General features: G+C 35.8%; 1 protein-coding gene across 1 annotated transcript in view; it reads right to left on the bottom strand.

The window, feature by feature from the left end:
* bchs (WD repeat and FYVE domain containing 3 bchs) overlaps positions 1-20,359 on the bottom strand; it is a 232,287-nt gene that overhangs the window by 112,568 nt on the left and 99,360 nt on the right. The window contains exons 22-26 of the mRNA XM_081770205.1: positions 19,442-19,578; positions 16,959-17,142; positions 13,430-13,701; positions 6,303-6,535; positions 1,730-1,951 (exon numbers count right to left, since the gene is read on the bottom strand). Of these exons, the coding sequence (XP_081626331.1) occupies positions 1,730-1,951; positions 6,303-6,535; positions 13,430-13,701; positions 16,959-17,142; positions 19,442-19,578 (1,048 nt within the window). The remainder of the gene's footprint in view (positions 1-1,729; positions 1,952-6,302; positions 6,536-13,429; positions 13,702-16,958; positions 17,143-19,441; positions 19,579-20,359) is intronic.

Below are 20,359 nucleotides of genomic sequence, written 5' to 3'. Positions count from 1 at the left end.
GAAAAATGGATCATATATGATAACCGGAAGAGGAAAACACCATTGGTCGACTTCTCGTTCAGTCTCATTGGCAACTAAACCGGGCATTCACCAAAAGAAGGTAATGCTGTATGTCTGGTGGACCAGCGCTAACATAGTCCACAATGAGTATCTAGAAAGCGGGAAAAGCGTAACCGGCGAGGACTACTCGTCACAATTGCAAAGAATTTCAGCTGCACTGCTCCAGAAGCACCCAACACTAGTCAACAGTGAAGTTCTCCCTCTCCACGATCTTGCCAAACCTCATATGGCAAAAGCGACCAAAACATTGGGCTGGGAAGTTCTGCCTCATCCACCCTATTTCCCGGACGTCGCCTCTCAGACTATGCCTGTTTTTGGACATGGATAACTTCCTGCGAGAACACGAAGTTAGAAAACACGACGATGTCACAAAGGCTTTATCAATTTTTGGGCTCCAGAAAAAAAAATCAAAAAGGATATTTATAAGCTTGTCTCTCATTGGGAACGTGTCTTGGAAGCCAATGTGATTATTTCGAAGAATAAAAGTATTTAAGATTTTTGTGGATCGTATTTGATGAATGACGAAAACGGCACAAACTTTCTTGGTTACTTGTACAAGCAGCATTCATGATTTTCCTTATGTAACATTTTCTAAGTGTTTAAACTAAATGTAACAAATGTCTTCAGGCAAGATGATACGTTTGAATACAGTTGAGCATTTATCAGTTTAATTTGTACTTTCTTTCTTAGAGTAACTTTCATCGAGCCTATTGGCCAAGCCATTACATTTGTATGTACTAAGAAATCGCATCACTCAACTGTACTCTTGTTTGAGCGTGTCAGCTATATTTTCGGTAGTTTATGATAGGATGTTTTGGAACTTGAGTTATTAGTAGGTTAGAATAGGATAGACAGTACGGTATTATTTTTACCACTGTATAAATTATTTTAAAAATGCAGACATGAGGTGTATATTTTTGCTCCGAATTTCTTGTTTTAATTTGTTCTTAACGTGACTACACTGCTATCAGTTGAGGACATTTGTTTATCTTCATATACTAATATTTTGAAAGACCAGTATATGAGGTATTATTTTTCGGATCCAGTATATGTACTTGATTCTATTTGTTATATATATATATTGTTATATATATATATTGGTTATACGATTAATGAGTTCTCGATACACTTGTTAGTATTAAGACTGGTTTTAAATTTGAATTTTGAGACTGTCTTTTAATCCGAGAATATTTCAAAATAGAGGAAAATCTATTCGGTTTTTTTTTTTTCCTGTTTTATCGAGAACTTTTCTTAATTTGCTACAATCTGTTATTTCTGGCATTTTTATATGATACCCCAACACTTGAAATGTACGATTTCTTAGTATCTAAAAATGTATGTCCAATACGTTATTTACCTAAGAACTACATACGTTATATTTAAAAAAATAAAATAAAATAAAATTTAAAAAAATACTTATGAATTCTATTTTATTAATACCAAGTATCTCTAATTAATGCCTCGAAGTATTTCAAGGTTTCTATACGCAAGAAGTATATCAAACGTCGCATGTTCTTTTTACTGATAGAAACAATGCTTTAAAATGAATTTTCTGTATATTCATATTGACGTTTACAAGTCACAAGATGAATACAGCATTACTATTTCACTGATTAGAGTGAAGAAGGAACTGATACAATTAACTGATTAAGGTAGTGATGTAACTTACCCTACATTTACACTATTCTTCCCAACAAATAAGAGAGAATGAAGCAGCTGAAGACACCGATTTCGTAACAGTATGCTGCTAATATGGTCTCCTGTATCCTTCTCCTTCTCACCATCTCCTCCGCCGTCTCGGTCTTGCTGTTCTATATGAGGTTCCTGAAGCACCAGCTGCTTTTCACTAATAGAAAACACTGGCAATGTGGCGGCTACGAACTGACCGAATCTGTTCAAAAATAAATTAAGTTTTGTTGCATCTCAGAAAAAGTCACCACAGCCTTCTTACTACAGATTTTTTAACCATAATTTGTTTCATAAGTAAGTTCAATGGTTTTACGAGTCTACAATTTCTCTGAGATTCCGTCGAAGTCCTATAGTTATGTATCTAGTTTATTTTTTGTGTACAGAAAAGGAAACATGTGATTAAAAATGTACATAGTACGAAATGTATAAATTTACCAAAACTTTCATTTTGAAGTTGACTCATGATACAATTATTATTATACCCTATTAAATAGAAAAAAAGTTCTTGAAGAAAATATCATTTTTTACTTTCCAATCAATACGAATTAGCAGCATCAACTTTATATGATAACTAGCAGAAGTGTCACTTCTTAGCATATTCTGAACAATATGCAACCTGTATAGCAGAATAGCCTTTTGGGTTGTCGAACTTGAAGGTATTCACATATCTACAGGATGTTTCAAAACAACACCGACAGCGTTTGAGAGGTGATTCCTGACACCAAGATAAGACAAAAAGTATAGACAACTTGGGTGCACAAATGCTTTCTTTCGGAGCTATAGGCTGCCGAAAACATGAAAAACTGAACTTTGAAGATCCATAACTCCAAAACTACGGGATCTATCGTAGTCATGTCAAGACTTCACTTAGAAACTAGTATATGTTCTATATAACATTTCCAAGTTTCAGAATCTTACGTTACTTCCGCAACAATTTTTATAGAGGTAGTTCTTGAGTATTTCAATTATATGCCCGTAGTCAAACTCCCTCTATAAAAATTGTTGCGTGAGTACCTAAGGATTTTGGAACATATATTTCTGGATGGCGCACATAGTTCCTAACTGAAGTCCTGACCCGACTACGGTAGATCGTATAGGTTAGGATCTATGGACATTCAAAGTTCATTTTTTTTTTTTTTTCATGTTTTTGGCAGCCTATAATTCAGAAAAGGAAGCATTTGTGCACCCAAGATGATCTATACTTTTCGTCTTATCATGGTATCAGGAATCACCTTCCAAACGTTGTGTGTTGTTTTGAAACACCCTATATAAATTTGGACACTCCTCTCTCTTAGGATATAGATTTTAAAGATCCTAACATCCTACGGTCTCTTTCTTGCGATTGCCTAAAAGCTACAAGTACGCCACAAACACACCAAGCCAACGTATAAAAGAACAAACCTACGACGGCTATCCAGAAAGTAACTCACGTTTTGGAATAAAAAGGTAGACATTTTTCACTGTATACATTTTGAAGCGACTCTTACACTACTTTTTGGCATACAAGTAGTGCAAGTCACCATACAAGTTTAGGCACTTATCATAGCGATGAATAAACTCATAAGATCCATTGTCATAAAAAGTTACCGCACGTGACTTTTAACCTTTCCTGTACGCCAGCCTGAAGGCCTCCGTCGTCATCAAAGCGCTGCGTTGCTAGCCAGGTTTTCATGTGGGAGAAAAAAAAAAGTGGTAGTTGCTTGGTGCTAGATTCGGGCTATATGGTGGATAATCGAAAACCTCCCGATTAAAGGCCAGTAAGGTTTCATGAGTCCACTTGGCCAAGTGCATTGTCATGAAACCGCAAAGCCTTTGCACTCAGTTTTCCTCGGCATTTGCAATTGTTGCACCATCTTTCAAAAAGTCGATTACCAGTACATCTTCCCTATTCCAAAAGACATACGCAATAGGTTTAATTTGCAGTTTTTATTTTATTTTTTTTTATTTTATTTTTTTTTAACTGGTGTTCCAACTTCTATTAGCTGGTGTATCCTAACTTCTCTTTTACTGTTAACATGCTTAACCCAAATCTCATTCCCAGTAACAATACGATCAACAAAAGAATAGCCGTCTTTGTTATGTGCCTCAAGGAACTTCAGAGCGGCTGTCAACCGCTGTGTTTTGTTTCTCGGATCCTATCTTGCACAAAACTTATGGTAGCCTAACTTTTGGGTCAGAACTTCATGCAATACGCTCCGTGAATTTTGCAGAAACTTAAACGAGAGTTCTGTTATTGTAAAGCCTGGATTTTCAGGGATCTTGTCATTGAGTTTTGCAACCAGTTCATCTGTCACAATGCTCAGTAGCCCATTTCGGTCTTCATCGTGAACATGTCCGGCTATCCTTAAACATGAAGTCTCACTCAACTTTCACTCATCACATGTTTACTGTAAACTTTACACAGTTGTCGATGAGGGTCACTCAGTTCATTCAGTTTAACGTTTCATGTTTATACCGGGTAATCTAAGGGAGACGATGATTAAGGCAAGTAAATGATGATGGAAGAATTGGTAGAAGAAATGTGGGAGGAAACGGGAGTACCCCCAGAAAACCATACACACGATGTTGTCCACCACAAACTTAGTTGGACGGGGATCGAACCAGAGACACCACGCACCAGAGGTAAGCGCTCTACCACTGAGCCACCGTGCCCCCATGTGTGTCACTCAGTTCAGTGTTTTTCGCCAACAAAACCGTACGACTCGTCTCACTTCACAATTTGCAGGATAGTTAATCGAAGCACTCATGTTAACAACGTATTATAAACAGAGCAGAAGCAACACGAACTTCACACGTCCACAGCTGGATGCGTACTGAACGGGAGGAAGTCTCTGCACAAATTGGCGGCGTTTGCTCTGCCTCTAGCGGCACCTCGCCGAAACATACGTGACTTTCTGGATAGCACTTATACATACATTCAATTATATTGTATATAAGAGAAAACAAACACTTTGCATGTACTTTAGCATTTTTAACTCAATTACACTTCCAGCTTATTGACTAGACTACTCGTTAATTGGTTGCTTACATTTACCGACTCTATTCAACACTGATGCTATGTGAAACTTTGAGTTTAACACATATTCCTAGTGAGAATCAAACTCAAGAACACTCCACAGAATGACAGTTATCCAAGATGGAACTCTCCTAGCGTGTTCGCTTTCTATGCATGTGTTCGTAGGTTCAAACCTTGCTAGGAATAAAACTTCCCGTACTTAAACCGAAGTCTTGGTGTTGATTAGATTAATGGCCTCACGGTTACAAAACGATGGACAAAATTAAGCCGGCGCTATAGAATATAACAAATTATGTATTTATCATTTTCATATAATTATTACATATATAGTATTAAGAAACGAATACTTTAGTTAAACGTTCCCTATTTATGTCCATCACGGGAAAGATAAACAAGTAAATCATTGAAACAATTGACGGACTTTTGACAACAATAGAAAGCTGACCGATTTGGAGTTTAATGGCCTCTTCAGTACAAAGGTTATATGACACGTTAATGTAGTATCAGAACCACATGAGCTCTCACCGAGAATCGAAGCGGGATCACCTGTGACAAAAGTGCCTATGCTCATCATGTCACCTCAAGGGAGCTTTGAGAAAACGTATAAACATTAAGAAAACTTCAGGATTCGGTGTTGTTCACCGCAAGTTTCACAAACTCGACACGGTTTCAACACCTGAAACTCCCCATACGAGAGACACAGTTGTTCACTACGTTACTGTGCCTCTACCTTTGGTTCTGTTTATTGATGTATATTGGTACTTGACACGACATTATCCAGGATTATCTAAGGTTCGATGAGTATTTCCAATTACCTATACAAACATTTTAAAAAAAATAATGGTTACAATACTGTAGAGGAAAATTCTTTTAAAAGTCAATTTTCAATAAATGCAAATTTCAAAATTGAAGAATGAATTTTGGAGGAAGAAATAAATCCTCACTTAAATTGTCTACGGATTTTCATTATTTCTTTTATTCAAAAGTACATATTTCAATTGTTTCTTGACTGACTTTCCGAATTGTGGCAATCCAATCTTCAAGAAGAATCAGCAAATCAGCTGGTTGATAAATCAGCAAGTCTAATTTCAACAATTATGTTTTTAATAGCTTAACTAAATAGATATTTCGGTTTGCGATACAACTTCGGCATTTACACAGCTTACTGGGAGCACATAAATTGCTATATATTAAAGGTTACCTGTCGCAAAATAAATTACTATATATTGAAAATTGCTGGCGCACATACAGAAAATTGGAAAGCACTTGTAATTAAAATCATCGTATACAAATAAAATGGTCTAGCAGTCATTCTTTACTACCGATCTATTTCATGAAATATCTAGTTTTCTACAGTTTTTCTATCCCTTTTTAATGTCAATATCTATTTTTGGTTAATAATCTTAATAACAGCGAAGAAATAAAAAAGAAGAAAAAGAAAGAAGAATAATATTACGAATTCAATAACATAATAAAATTTAACTTTACATTGAATTTCGCAATGGTAAAGAAAATTATTGTATTCTTAAACGCTTACCCTAACAGATCAGATGGCCGAGGCTGTCCGTTCAACAACGCGCCAAGCAAAGAAAGTAGGACTTGCCGCGTGGCTGGGTTACTGATATCAGCTAGAATATGCAGTAACTGCTGAACAAGTTGCAGATCTCGCACTACTCTTAAATTATTCCGTTGCTCACTAGACTCTGCTACTAATTCATACAAGTGCTCAAAAAGAGAACGTTGTAAATCTCCTGGAGCTTCATGCCACACCTAAAAAGTACAAGTATCTTAAATAACAAATAACAGAAAAACATACATTTTTAAAAGAAATTCTTATTAATATATTACTAGTATAAAGGCTATGTTTTTTCTCAGTAACCTATAATGAGCACTAAAATGAACTCAAACCTGAATCATCAATATACATTTTACCTTTGGTCTGGCATGGTAATTCAAAAGTATATGAGATTTTAGATTATTTGACGCTTTTATAACAGTTTTAAGAGCTGCAATAAATGATATTTGTATGTAAATATATATAAAATAAAGAATCGAATATCCATTACCACATAAGAAAATAAGATTTGAAAGCGAGTGTACGCATAGAAAATCATTTTATTATATATACTGTACTTAGAATAGCAGTTTCAAATGCCACAGTTGGAAATTTATGTCTGCTATTCTGACCAATATTTTAACGAATAATTATGTTTTGTCAAGTGTAATTAATCTTTTGTCTTGCTCACATGTTTTATCAACGGTAATTAAACTTTTGTCTTCCTCTCACATTCCATTAAAATATGGTATTTAATCTCTCAAAAGAAAACACGAAAAATATTACAGAGGACACTGGTAACTCATTTTTCTTACTCAAACACATTGAATGTAAGCCTAGACCATAATTATGTTTGAAAATAATTTAGGAATGATCTCCAGCTTATGCGTAAGATTACTTGTATTACTCACAATCTCTCTCTATTCTTTATTATCTTCATTTTAATAATTCCCATTTAAAAATGATTAAAGCTTCACAAAGATCTCGTGAATCTCATAATACTGTTTATTTATTCATTTGTGACCGTATGCAAGGGGGTACGCTGCTCCAGCTTTTTTAGATATGTCCTCCTATAAAATATAATGGTGGAAACTCATTTAACACATCCCGTATGCATCATACGATTCGAACGAAATTCCACTATAGAATATGTGCCTGTACAGGACATGCTTTAATTGAAGGCCAAAGCACATGTACCACTGTAGAAAACTGTTAAGGACTTGTTGTCAATTGTTTGAAAAGTTCTTCAGATAACGACGTGTATCTTTGTGCGCGAATTCATTGTATGTGGATCATTGTCTGTGTAACGGCAGCGAAAGCTTACTGTGCAATTACGCAGTTTTAAATGCAACCACGATGGGAGATCGCCAGGATTTTCTCCCAGTGAAATGAAACGTAACCAGTATCGCCTGGCCGTATGGATCGTTCGGGCGACAGAACAGCGACCACTACTGCAACCCAGCCACCATGACCATCAACTGAGTTCACGAACACTAAACAATTGACTACTGGAGGTATGTCTACGTTCCCGTGTTTTGCTTGCACAATTATTCGTCGCCGAGAGACGAATGGAGGGTGATAGTATTCAGGAACGAGTGTGTCTCAGATACTGCGATACTTAGATACTGCGACGACCGTGTGTGTGTCCGTAGACATACAGCATGGATGGAGTAATCCCTATTAAAATTGTTTATAACTTTTTTAATGCTTAAACCAATTTTCATGAAAGAAAAAACTTCTCGCTCCGTGGTAGAACTGTTATGCATTGCTAAAATTCCACATACGCACCACTATTATCCACCAGTTTTTGTAAACGGTTGGGGATGTTTGTGACAATCTTCTGCAGATACTCCAGTGGTATATTTGCAAGAACTCGGCGAATTCGCTTTTCCAATTCATCAAGAATTTTAGATTTTGTGCGACAAAATTCCTCTTTCGCCCATCTCATGAGGAAGAAGTCGCAAAGCGTAGATCAGGTTTTCTTGGTGGCCATTCAAGGGGGCCACGTTCCAACCAGAGTCTTGAAAAATATGTGTCGAGCCACGCACGAGCAGGACGTGTGAAATGAGGTTTCCATGAACGAAAATTCAACTTTTCCTTTAGGAAAGTTCAAATTGTGTGTCTAGTGAAACCATTTTGGTGAGATGCCTGTTTTTGTGATTTCTAAGGACTTGAACATTCCCTGAATCACTTGCACATTTTCCTTCGTTCTGAATCTTGCGGGGCGGCCGCATCTCCTAATATCTGCTACAGAACTTGTGTTCATTAGTTTCAAATCGCAATTTCTTATGATCGTTACATCTACCGAGGCACGAGGTCATTTCACACATCAGCATCATCTCCGTACTTGTACCACGGACTGCCATACTTCGTATTGGGATGCCAGCTGAGCCCGTTCGCACATGGTTAAACGTTGCGCCATGGTGGACATAAACGAGATCTCATGTAATAAATTATACCATTGTAATGAGCATAATGTTTCATGAAAATTGGTTAAGTATTAAAAAAAAAGTTATAAACAATTTTTAATACTCTTAAATTATTCCGTTGCTCACTAGACTCTGCTACTAATTCATACAAGTGCTCAAAAAGAGAACGTTGTAAATCTCCTGGAGCTTCATGCCACACCTAAAAAGTACAAGTATCTTAAATAACAAATAACAGAAAAACATACATTTTTAAAAGAAATTCTTATTAATATATTACTAGTATAAAGGCTATGTTTTTTCTCAGTAACCTATAATGAGCACTAAAATGAACTCAAACCTGAATCATCAATATACATTTTACCTTTGGTCTGGCATGGTAATTCAAAAGTATATGAGATTTTAGATTATTTGACGCTTTTATAACAGTTTTAAGAGCTGCAATAAATGATATTTGTATGTAAATATATATAAAATAAAGAATCGAATATCCATTACCACATAAGAAAATAAGATTTGAAAGCGAGTGTACGCATAGAAAATCATTTTATTATATATACTGTACTTAGAATAGCAGTTTCAAATGCCACAGTTGGAAATTTATGTCTGCTATTCTGACCAATATTTTAACGAATAATTATGTTTTGTCAAGTGTAATTAATCTTTTGTCTTGCTCACATGTTTTATCAACGGTAATTAAACTTTTGTCTTCCTCTCACATTCCATTAAAATATGGTATTTAATCTCTCAAAAGAAAACACGAAAAATATTACAGAGGACACTGGTAACTCATTTTTCTTACTCAAACACATTGAATGTAAGCCTAGACCATAATTATGTTTGAAAATAATTTAGGAATGATCTCCAGCTTATGCGTAAGATTACTTGTATTACTCACAATCTCTCTCTATTCTTTATTATCTTCATTTTAATAATTCCCATTTAAAAATGATTAAAGCTTCACAAAGATCTCGTGAATCTCATAATACTGTTTATTTATTCATTTGTGACCGTATGCAAGGGGGTACGCTGCTCCAGCTTTTTTAGATATGTCCTCCTATAAAATATAATGGTGGAAACTCATTTAACACATCCCGTATGCATCATACGATTCGAACGAAATTCCACTATAGAATATGTGCCTGTACAGGACATGCTTTAATTGAAGGCCAAAGCACATGTACCACTGTAGAAAACTGTTAAGGACTTGTTGTCAATTGTTTGAAAAGTTCTTCAGATAACGACGTGTATCTTTGTGCGCGAATTCATTGTATGTGGATCATTGTCTGTGTAACGGCAGCGAAAGCTTACTGTGCAATTACGCAGTTTTAAATGCAACCACGATGGGAGATCGCCAGGATTTTCTCCCAGTGAAATGAAACGTAACCAGTATCGCCTGGCCGTATGGATCGTTCGGGCGACAGAACAGCGACCACTACTGCAACCCAGCCACCATGACCATCAACTGAGTTCACGAACACTAAACAATTGACTACTGGAGGTATGTCTACGTTCCCGTGTTTTGCTTGCACAATTATTCGTCGCCGAGAGACGAATGGAGGGTGATAGTATTCAGGAACGAGTGTGTCTCAGATACTGCGATACTTAGATACTGCGACGACCGTGTGTGTGTCCGTAGACATACAGCATGGATGGAGTAATCCCTATTAAAATTGTTTATAACTTTTTTAATGCTTAAACCAATTTTCATGAAAGAAAAAACTTCTCGCTCCGTGGTAGAACTGTTATGCATTGCTAAAATTCCACATACGCACCACTATTATCCACCAGTTTTTGTAAACGGTTGGGGATGTTTGTGACAATCTTCTGCAGATACTCCAGTGGTATATTTGCAAGAACTCGGCGAATTCGCTTTTCCAATTCATCAAGAATTTTAGATTTTGTGCGACAAAATTCCTCTTTCGCCCATCTCATGAGGAAGAAGTCGCAAAGCGTAGATCAGGTTTTCTTGGTGGCCATTCAAGGGGGCCACGTTCCAACCAGAGTCTTGAAAAATATGTGTCGAGCCACGCACGAGCAGGACGTGTGAAATGAGGTTTCCATGAACGAAAATTCAACTTTTCCTTTAGGAAAGTTCAAATTGTGTGTCTAGTGAAACCATTTTGGTGAGATGCCTGTTTTTGTGATTTCTAAGGACTTGAACATTCCCTGAATCACTTGCACATTTTCCTTCGTTCTGAATCTTGCGGGGCGGCCGCATCTCCTAATATCTGCTACAGAACTTGTGTTCATTAGTTTCAAATCGCAATTTCTTATGATCGTTACATCTACCGAGGCACGAGGTCATTTCACACATCAGCATCATCTCCGTACTTGTACCACGGACTGCCATACTTCGTATTGGGATGCCAGCTGAGCCCGTTCGCACATGGTTAAACGTTGCGCCATGGTGGACATAAACGAGATCTCATGTAATAAATTATACCATTGTAATGAGCATAATGTTTCATGAAAATTGGTTAAGTATTAAAAAAAAAGTTATAAACAATTTTTAATAGGGACTTAATTCCCGCCCACCCTGTATGTGTGTATGGAAAAATTTAATACATATTCGCACTCGTCTTCCAGGACTCATATCCTTCATTCTGGTAGGAGGATAATACACTACATATCCTGTTAATCACTGGTCCTCATTCAGAGGCATATGACTAGTGTATGGTACTTCTGTGAAGCCATCAATTCTGTCTTCACCTCTAGCAGGCACTTTGGAATCCCAACAGAATAATACAAGTCCCCGATGGCAAAACTCTCTTTCTCTTTCTGCGATGAGCTTTTGTAAGTCAAAATTTTCTGCAGGAATTCTTCAAAAATTTTCTGCAGAAGAAACACTTGTGATTGTTAAAAATCCACTTTACGTGACGTAATAAACAGTTTAAACTATATGTATGCGAGTCGTCCGTGTATTTAAGGCATCTACACATAACAGGCATGTTTTTACACTTTTCTGTTGACTATATTGTTTTTTCCTCTGGCAATTTTTCTGCACAGGCGCGGCAAAGTTTCTGCGATCACATCGCAGATCGCAGCATGTTCTGCTATGGGGTATAAGTCTCTCACTGCCAAAGGATTCAGTGGTTAACGCCCGCTAACCTGGCCTTTCTTGTAAGTCTACACTTAAGCTGTATCAAATACACATGTGTCAAGGACTACGTTAAACTTTTGTTCGCAATTGTACTTTCAATTCAGTACACTTTTAAATGACTTGCAAAAGATGGTGAAAGGAAACTCTGGATATGTAAGAACACATTTATGATTAACTTAAGAATTCTTTACCTGTAAAACTACTCTGCAATCCTGACTTTAAATTTGTTTCCACATACCGAAGTCAACTATCTTAGACAACGTAATCGTGTAAGTTCATACATTAACAAATACAAGTATATTTTTGTAGGTACATGTACCTACCATTTCGCCACAGTACAGTGAGTATCTCACCTTAGTATTAGTTGAAGAACAAAACCACTTGGAATAGAAAGAACAAACTGTATCCAACCTGGACCAAGCTGAACATTAAAGTTATAATTTATAAATACTAATTTGGACCATTTTCACAGACACGAATTAAACGTTAATTGTATGCATTAAAAAATCATTCTCCGAAACTCAATTACTTTCATTTCACCCTAAAGAGAATGTTCACAAATACGGGTATAAGAATTATTGATGCCTAGATATCTAAAAATAGTTAGTTATTGCTATGGCTAAGATATCTGTCGCATGCGTCCCTAAACAATGTCATTCATATATAACTCATACCATAACCACCTATGGAACAGATGTGACAGCACCTACCACTGTACAGACTTCGGCAACGACCATCACTCAGTTACGCCAAGATCTACAGCGAGTGTGGGATGGTATAGTCCAGATAGGCACCCAGCATGTGTATAACATGATATATTAATATGTGACCTCCCGGAGTGGTTACATGTACTATTCAGATGAGTAAATTTTCCGAACACTCCTATAAAACATTCGGAATGAGCTACGGGCGTTAAGTTCAGACCACCACTTTTTTGTGTATTAATTTTAGGTCAGATACGGAAGTTCCTACTAGATGTTCCTACATAAGTTTCCACCTGTATTTGAAACACATTAACTCAGCATCTAGTTTTCCAAATAATGAAAGAAACTGGAATATTGGTTCGCCGAAAACAAACGATTCAACAACACAGTATTATTAATAGTAATAAAAATCACCTTAACTTGAATGTGAACAATGGCGTAGCCACTCCTTTACCAACACCCCTTTACCACTAGAAAAACAGTTCATTTTATTATATATATTAGTTTTTGTTAGAATCTTTACTTGGGCGGTTGTCGGAATAAGATACTTATCGTAAGTACAACGATATGGGCACTATATCAGCAAATAAATTTTCAGATACCCGTGTAGTATGCTTATGAATGATAAAATGCATACGAACTATTCAACAGTTGTGACGAAGGAGTAAACTGATTGATCCTTTCCAAAGCTATACCAAACATGCAGCTGCAACTGCATTTAGCGCCTGAATAACATACATTTATAGTTTTATTTGTTTTATCCCACATTATACAAGTTAGCTATGCTTAAATTCTTAAAAGCAGATTTTACAAGTGAATTTCCTAAATAAAATCTTAGTTTATAAAGCTAAAGCCTATCTGTTCAGCACTACATACCTCAAGATCGCAAAGTAGATCGTGAAAGGCAGTAGTATTAGGAATGGAAGAACTTTCTCGACCACTATCCACAGTTCCCACTAAACTGAAAGCTAAATGAAGTATATGACTATTAAGTAGGGATCGTTTCTTGTGAAGAAGCATAGCTAATGTTTGATATCCTCTTCGACGATCCATTTCCTGTTGGGCAGCTCTATTACTTCGAACAACACATACTAAGGCCTTCACTGCAGCATACAAACTTTCAACGTCTTGAGCCATTGCAATCAAACCTTTAAGGAAATAAAAATAAATGTGTTACAAACTACAATAATAATGATATCTTATTTCTTATTTCTGCCTAAATTATTAATTCCTTTTACCGGTATTAACATATAATATTACACACCTAGTATTGTATATCATATCACCTTAAAATAAGAACTTGTAGTTTTGCTCGACACCCATGGGAGAGGAGGATCGAAGTAAGATTGCTACAATTTTACGCAGTTATCACAAGACAATTTCTACATGTATCTTAGTTTTAGTTTCCCTGACTTCAACGTAAGTTTCACTTGACTTTCTTTTGTCGGTCTTCTCCCCTTATAACCGACCATACCACCTTGCTATTAGAATTTAATGTTTTGTTACACAGTAAGAAATATATGAACCTTCCTACAAAGGTTATATCGTATTTTAATATTCTTATTTCAATTTCTTTTGTTATAGCTATCTGCTTCGTGGACTATAACAGTATACACAGTCTACATATACTGATTACATGAAATTATAATTGAATGTTCAGTTACAAATTCACAACCTGACTGATACAAACTACTTACGAAATTAATAGCACTAAAACTTGAAAAGCTACTTTTTTTAAATTCTTGCACTACTTTAATGTCAATGTTTAATTCCACGTAACTTCAAAGGACACGTCTCCACTAGCTTCGTTAGCATTGCTACAAGAAACTTCCGACATTCCACTTTCCCTTTCAAGAAAATTCGATTTTTCCGACTTTTTTGTTTTATTTTTTTAATTTTAATTTTATTTTTTTGAATTAGTTTCGATAGAGAGTTGTCCCCTGAGCCAACCTCCGGGACTTACGACCTGGGTGGAAAAACTCCTTCTTCACCCACTAGGATTGAATACGGATTGCTGGATTGGCAGTCAGACACCTTCCTGACTTAGCTACAAGTGAGCTCATCTCAATTTACCTAGTAATTTAAAAATATCATAATTTTTTAAATATGCATTTTCTATATACTCGGTGCCTGCTGTAGTCTATTTTCAGTTTCTTTGTTCATAAGATGTATACTTGATAAATTTCCCTCACTACTTACATGCTACTGACTTTCCCTAATAGTTTTACGCTTTACTGACTTTTTCTGAGCAAATGTAGTTTTCCTGAATTTTCAGGTATGTAGAAACCCCTGCAAGACTATGCTTTTGTTTCGTTTATCTAGATACGGTTACACGCGATCAGATAAGTCGTACTTACTTATGATGACACGAAGTTACTGTATTTCTTTTCCATCTTTTTCAACGTCCAAAGAGGTAGTATCGTTTATGCCCAATGGTAATTGTCTGATTTTTAGAAACTATGTGATATCCATCTCAACATACATGGAGATTTTACGAATAGGTGACAATTTGAAATCCCAAAGCACTTCCTATTTATTTATTTATTTATTTTCTTTTAAGTCTAGTGTATCTTTTTGAGTAGATATCAGTACAATTTTTTTTGAATCAATAATTCCGTTAATAATAATAATAATAATAATAATAATAATAATAATAATAATAATAAAAAGGATCTAAAATTATTCGTCTACAGTTTAAAAATATTAGAAGTAAAAAGAAATGGAAAAGGAAACTGGGTTAAAGTAACTAATATTAATTAATTAATTGTACTGATGTTTAAACTTAATTAAAAGTGACCTGAAGTTCTTAAAAACTTTTAGTTCATACTGTAAATCTGAGTAGATAAATCGGTACAACTAAATCTTATTTCCTATACGCTATTCCTATAGATAACTTGTACTTAAAAGAAAACATTTGTTCTAACCAATGAAGTAATCTGTAAAAATAATATATACACAGCGTACGACCGTTCTGAGCATATTATCGTCAACATGTACTCTGACATAATTAGCAAATGATCTACCACAGATTGAGTAGATTCCGTGTTTTTAAGGATTCTATGGTAATTAACAATTTCACTTTAGATGTTGCGGTAGATCAGCGGTAGAGCGCTCACCTCTGGTGTGTAGCGTCCCTGGTTCGATTTTATCTCGTGCCAAATGAACTTTGTACTAAACACACACCGTACGCATAGATTCTCCTGGTTCCTCCCACTTTCTTCATTCCATCATTTCATTCGTTCTCATCATTACTGTCTCCGTCTTGGTGCATAATCGTACGATGTTAAGCTAGAACTTTCATTTTATTCATTCAATTAAGAGATTCCTCTTGGTGTAGCAAGAATTTGTTTTAACACAATCTTTGTACATTTCTCTCCCTCCTTTTCCTTCCACCATGCCTCCAATCACAATACAATTTTTCAAATTACTTCCTATCTGATTTATTTTCCTCTTTATACTCCATATTACTCCCCCCCCCCCCTTCTTGTACATCCTCATTGACTTTTGCGCTCGATCCAGTTAATTTTGAACATTATTTTTTTGCACTCCCACATTTTCAACGCTTCTGGTAAGTTTTTAATCGTTTTAAATATTATCAACGATTGTGTCCACAATGTACAACCTCTATACGAAATATTCATTTTTTTTTTCGTTACTCAAAGACCAACAAAAATTCATATTTATTCTTTCTACGTGATTTTTTAAATTAATGTCATTGTCAAAAAAAATATAATGATATTTTAACTTCTCTCTCTTCAGTGTCATCTGCTCTCATTATTTGAAAAGCACAGTGCTCAGTGGTAGAGCGCTCATCTTAGTACAAGGGGTCTCTCGTTCAATCTCATGCCATGGGGGTTCGTGGTAGACAACATCGTGTCAGCATGTTTTCTCGGGAATTAAATGAAATTTTAGTTCAACGTCGCACAGTTATCCCCGTCAGGCTAAAAGATGCGGATGATTAATGAAAGTGAATGATTGTGAAAGTTATTTTTTGTACTTTCTTACCGGGAATTGAACTCGGGACTATGTGCACCAAAGGAACTAGTGCTAGTCGCTAGACCAGCAGCGAGGGCTAATATTTTTCGAGGTCTTCGAGTTTCTTCTCACATTCTTATCCCATCAATTTCTGCATAATCATCTAGTTTCATTAATTATGCGTCTTCCTTAGCCTACAGCACATAAACGTGGGACATAAAACTAGAAATGTTATTTCATTTCACTTCACAATTTGGAACAGAAAAATCACATACTGTACTCGTATTATAATTCAAAAGTAACTAATAAGAATTTCCATTATCATTTTCAAACTTCGCAAGACGACACGACTATTAAACACTTTAGTCTATTTACTAAAAACATTATTTCACTCTGCGAGCGAAGCCTGTTGACCTGAATTTTTACTTACCTAACAAAACAGAACAACCGCCAACATTTTCCACTGTTTTTGCAACAGGTCTTGGAGCAAACACACGCACTCCTAAGTATCCAAGAACAACTCCTCCTAAAGAACGTGCTGGACCACTGAGATGTCCTGCGGAATTATGTAATACTCGTATAGGTGTTGCATTTTCATGAGATGACATCCCTAACTGAAAAAGTAAATATTCAGCTTTAATTCCACACACGTTAAATGAGGAACAAAAAGAGAAAATAATACATTTCTGATTAAAGAAAGAATGAAGAAAATTACGAAAAACATCTCTAATTCGCCAACCTGAATATACAAATGATCTTTAGATCACATGGGATGAAAAATTATTTTTCTTCTTCTAAACCATTTTCCCAGTTAGCTGGGATTGGCTTTCCGGATCGCTATCCTCCACCTGTTTCTACCTTGTGTCATATCCACTATGACGCCACGCTGCATCATACAATCACTCCACTTCTTTTTTGGTCGGCCTCATGCTCGTTTCCCATTCAGTTCTATAGCATCCATTCGGTGAGCTACATATTCCAAAGGTCTTCTTACATGCCCAAACCATCGAAGTCTAACATCTTGCAGTTTTTCTACTACTGATCTCATTTTTACTATTCCTCCCATCACTTTATTCTTAATCCTGTCCTTCCGCGTCATTCCACTGCAGCATCTTCATTTCCCCAACATGCAACTTCTTTTCCTCTCTATTCTTTCATATTCCGCTCCGTATAATATAGCCGGTCTCACTGTTGTTTTGTAAACTTTTACTTTAAAGTGCATTGGTATAGTCTACAATCGCAGAATATTCCTGCCGCTTCTCTCTATTTCGTCCAGCCGCTGCTAATTCTGCTGTTTAAATCTTCCTCCATTCCTGCATGTTCCTGTATATTGATCCCAAGTACTCAAATTTCTTCGTCATTACCACTTCTCCGTCCAATCCTATTCTTGTACTTTTGATTGCATTTTTGTTGAATGGGCAATGTAAATATTGTGCCTAAGCCCTTTTCTCTCCAGGTATCTAATTTCTCTTACAGTGTTGTCTGTCTCATTCACCAGCACGATGTCATCCGCAAATAGCACATTCCAAAGTGTTAACTTTTGGATATCCTTTGCAATCTCGCCCATCACAACAGCAAAAACAACTAGTTTAAGACTTTATCCCTGATGAATTCCCACTTTAACTATGCACTTTTCTGTTATTCTAAACGCGCTCCTTAATATTGTCCCACATCCATCATACATACCTTGAATTATACAGATGTTGAGGACACACTTTTTCTTCAGTGCCTACCAACTAAGATGCAGTGTCACTCTATAATACGTTTTCTCTGGGTCGAATGGCATGAAAAATTATAGATTTCTTAATTAATTACCATCTTAATTAGTAACGTAAAGTAGGTTTTGATAAAAAGAATATCAAACTATTACAGAAATTTCTCCCTATCTTACATAAATTGTAGCTTTCTAGGTCATTGTTCTTATCTATCAAAAATAACATTTACTCTGACAACTTATGCATCACATCATTGTAGTAACTTAGATATTAAAAAGTTTTTATTTCTTGTGCGATTTAAGATGATTATTTTATTTTAAGAGTAAAAGTGTAAGACTGGACCTAGAACCGAATTCGGGTCTCCAGCTTACCGAGCCGGTGAGTCAAAACTTCATTTCGCTTCCTGACCAGTCATACACCTTCTCACACTTGAGATCGGAACTCTAATACTCAGGTCACATGGACTGTATCATAACTCTGGTTGTGTTTGGACAACTCAATGCCCATATAATAACTTAATGTCATTATACAATAACTTAGCTTTTCCCGCTGATCTAATAGCTAGCATTCCCGCCTTCTTGCACGGGGTCTTGGGTTTATTTCCCACTGAGAGAAATTGAAAATTTGAATGTGTCACAGCGGTTCGGGTTCTACCCTGAATTGTAGATCGTTTCATATAGCATCGATGCTGAAAGGGACGCTAAACCCGAATCCAACCAATCTACATAATAAATATACGTCATTTTGTAAGTCATATTTAAGTTAGTTGTTTGTCACACAGATTAATATTTCTTTTCAGCGTTAAAGTTGTGTGTGACAAGAATAAGTAGTTTGAGATGAAATCTGAGCCCCACACACTCATTGGGAACCGAACACTAGTCTCGATATTTAGCCACGACGGAACTTGATGTAAGCTCAGGTTGTACAAAACGAAAAGATGGTTCTCATATGTAAATTATACCACTCTACTACTCAAAAGATTTTAGGATGCTCGGTGAAACAAGGACTCCAAGAAATATAAATATTAATAATAATAAAAATAGTCGTGAAATCTTATATAATGTTACGTGTAATTCATTTGTAAGCTCCAAATAAGCACTTTAATGTAAAATGAAACTACTATATTTTCACATAAATAAATAGACTCTTCTATCACCATCATTTTTCCTTCTTTTACATGAACAAACACTATACTTACTTGCTTAGCAATAGATTTATTATCAGCTCTGCTGTAAACTTTCCTAATTTTTGCCAAAGTTAGCTGAGATACAGCTCTCGCATTTAAACCAAAAATTATCTTATCTTCTGATACTAAAGGAGCTGTTGTATCAATACCTGTAAAATTGGAAAAGAAATAATCACTCAATGGAATATGTTCAGAAAATTTAAACAAAATACAAATAGGCAGTTTAGCACTTTATTTTAAAGAGTATTGAAAATTCGATTTTGGTAAATTCTAGCTCACGTATTTAAATCATCTAAGTTTCGAATTATTACACATTAATAAAAAGTAGACTTGGCGAAAAAAAAAGCGTATTTCAAATTTGTCCTAACTTGGAAGAAACTGAGATCTCGAATATGGTATAAAACTTAATCATGTGTCTTTGTTTTACAGGTCTGTTTGATGCAGAGAGGACATCCAAGTTACGCGAAGGAACGTTTTTTAGAACTTAGAGTGATTACGTCACACAGTTTCAGAATGAAATTAAAGTTGTTTACGGTAAAATTTAGTAGCCGTGTTAAATGTAAATCTGGAAGAGTTACTTTCAAGTGTGGACGTACAAGCATCGAAAACGAGTCAAAGAGTGTTCGTCTGAAAGTGATAGGAATAAAATATTGAGGCATCTAGTAACATATTGCAGCATCTTCTGCATAAATTCCTGGATTGTGTGATTCACTTTCGACGTTACTTTGTGAATATCTGCACCTGTCTAAAGTGTCTGATTGGCAAACTTTAACGTTTGTTCATTTCATTTGAGACAGAGAGAGATCAAGATTTTACATCATGTTGGTCATCCGTTATAAGATTATTATTATTTTAATCCACGAATAGTGACGATGGATGTACATTAGGTGTACATTATGATTTTGAAATAAGTCGCGAATTCCACACCGT

The sequence above is a fragment of the Thermobia domestica genome, chromosome 1 (genome assembly GCF_964235325.1).
Source record: "Thermobia domestica chromosome 1, izTheDome1.hap1.1, whole genome shotgun sequence".
NCBI classification, from domain to species: Eukaryota; Metazoa; Arthropoda; class Insecta; order Zygentoma; family Lepismatidae; genus Thermobia; species Thermobia domestica.
Note: the sequence above shows the minus strand (reverse complement) of the source record. Positions and strands in the feature narration are given on the sequence as shown.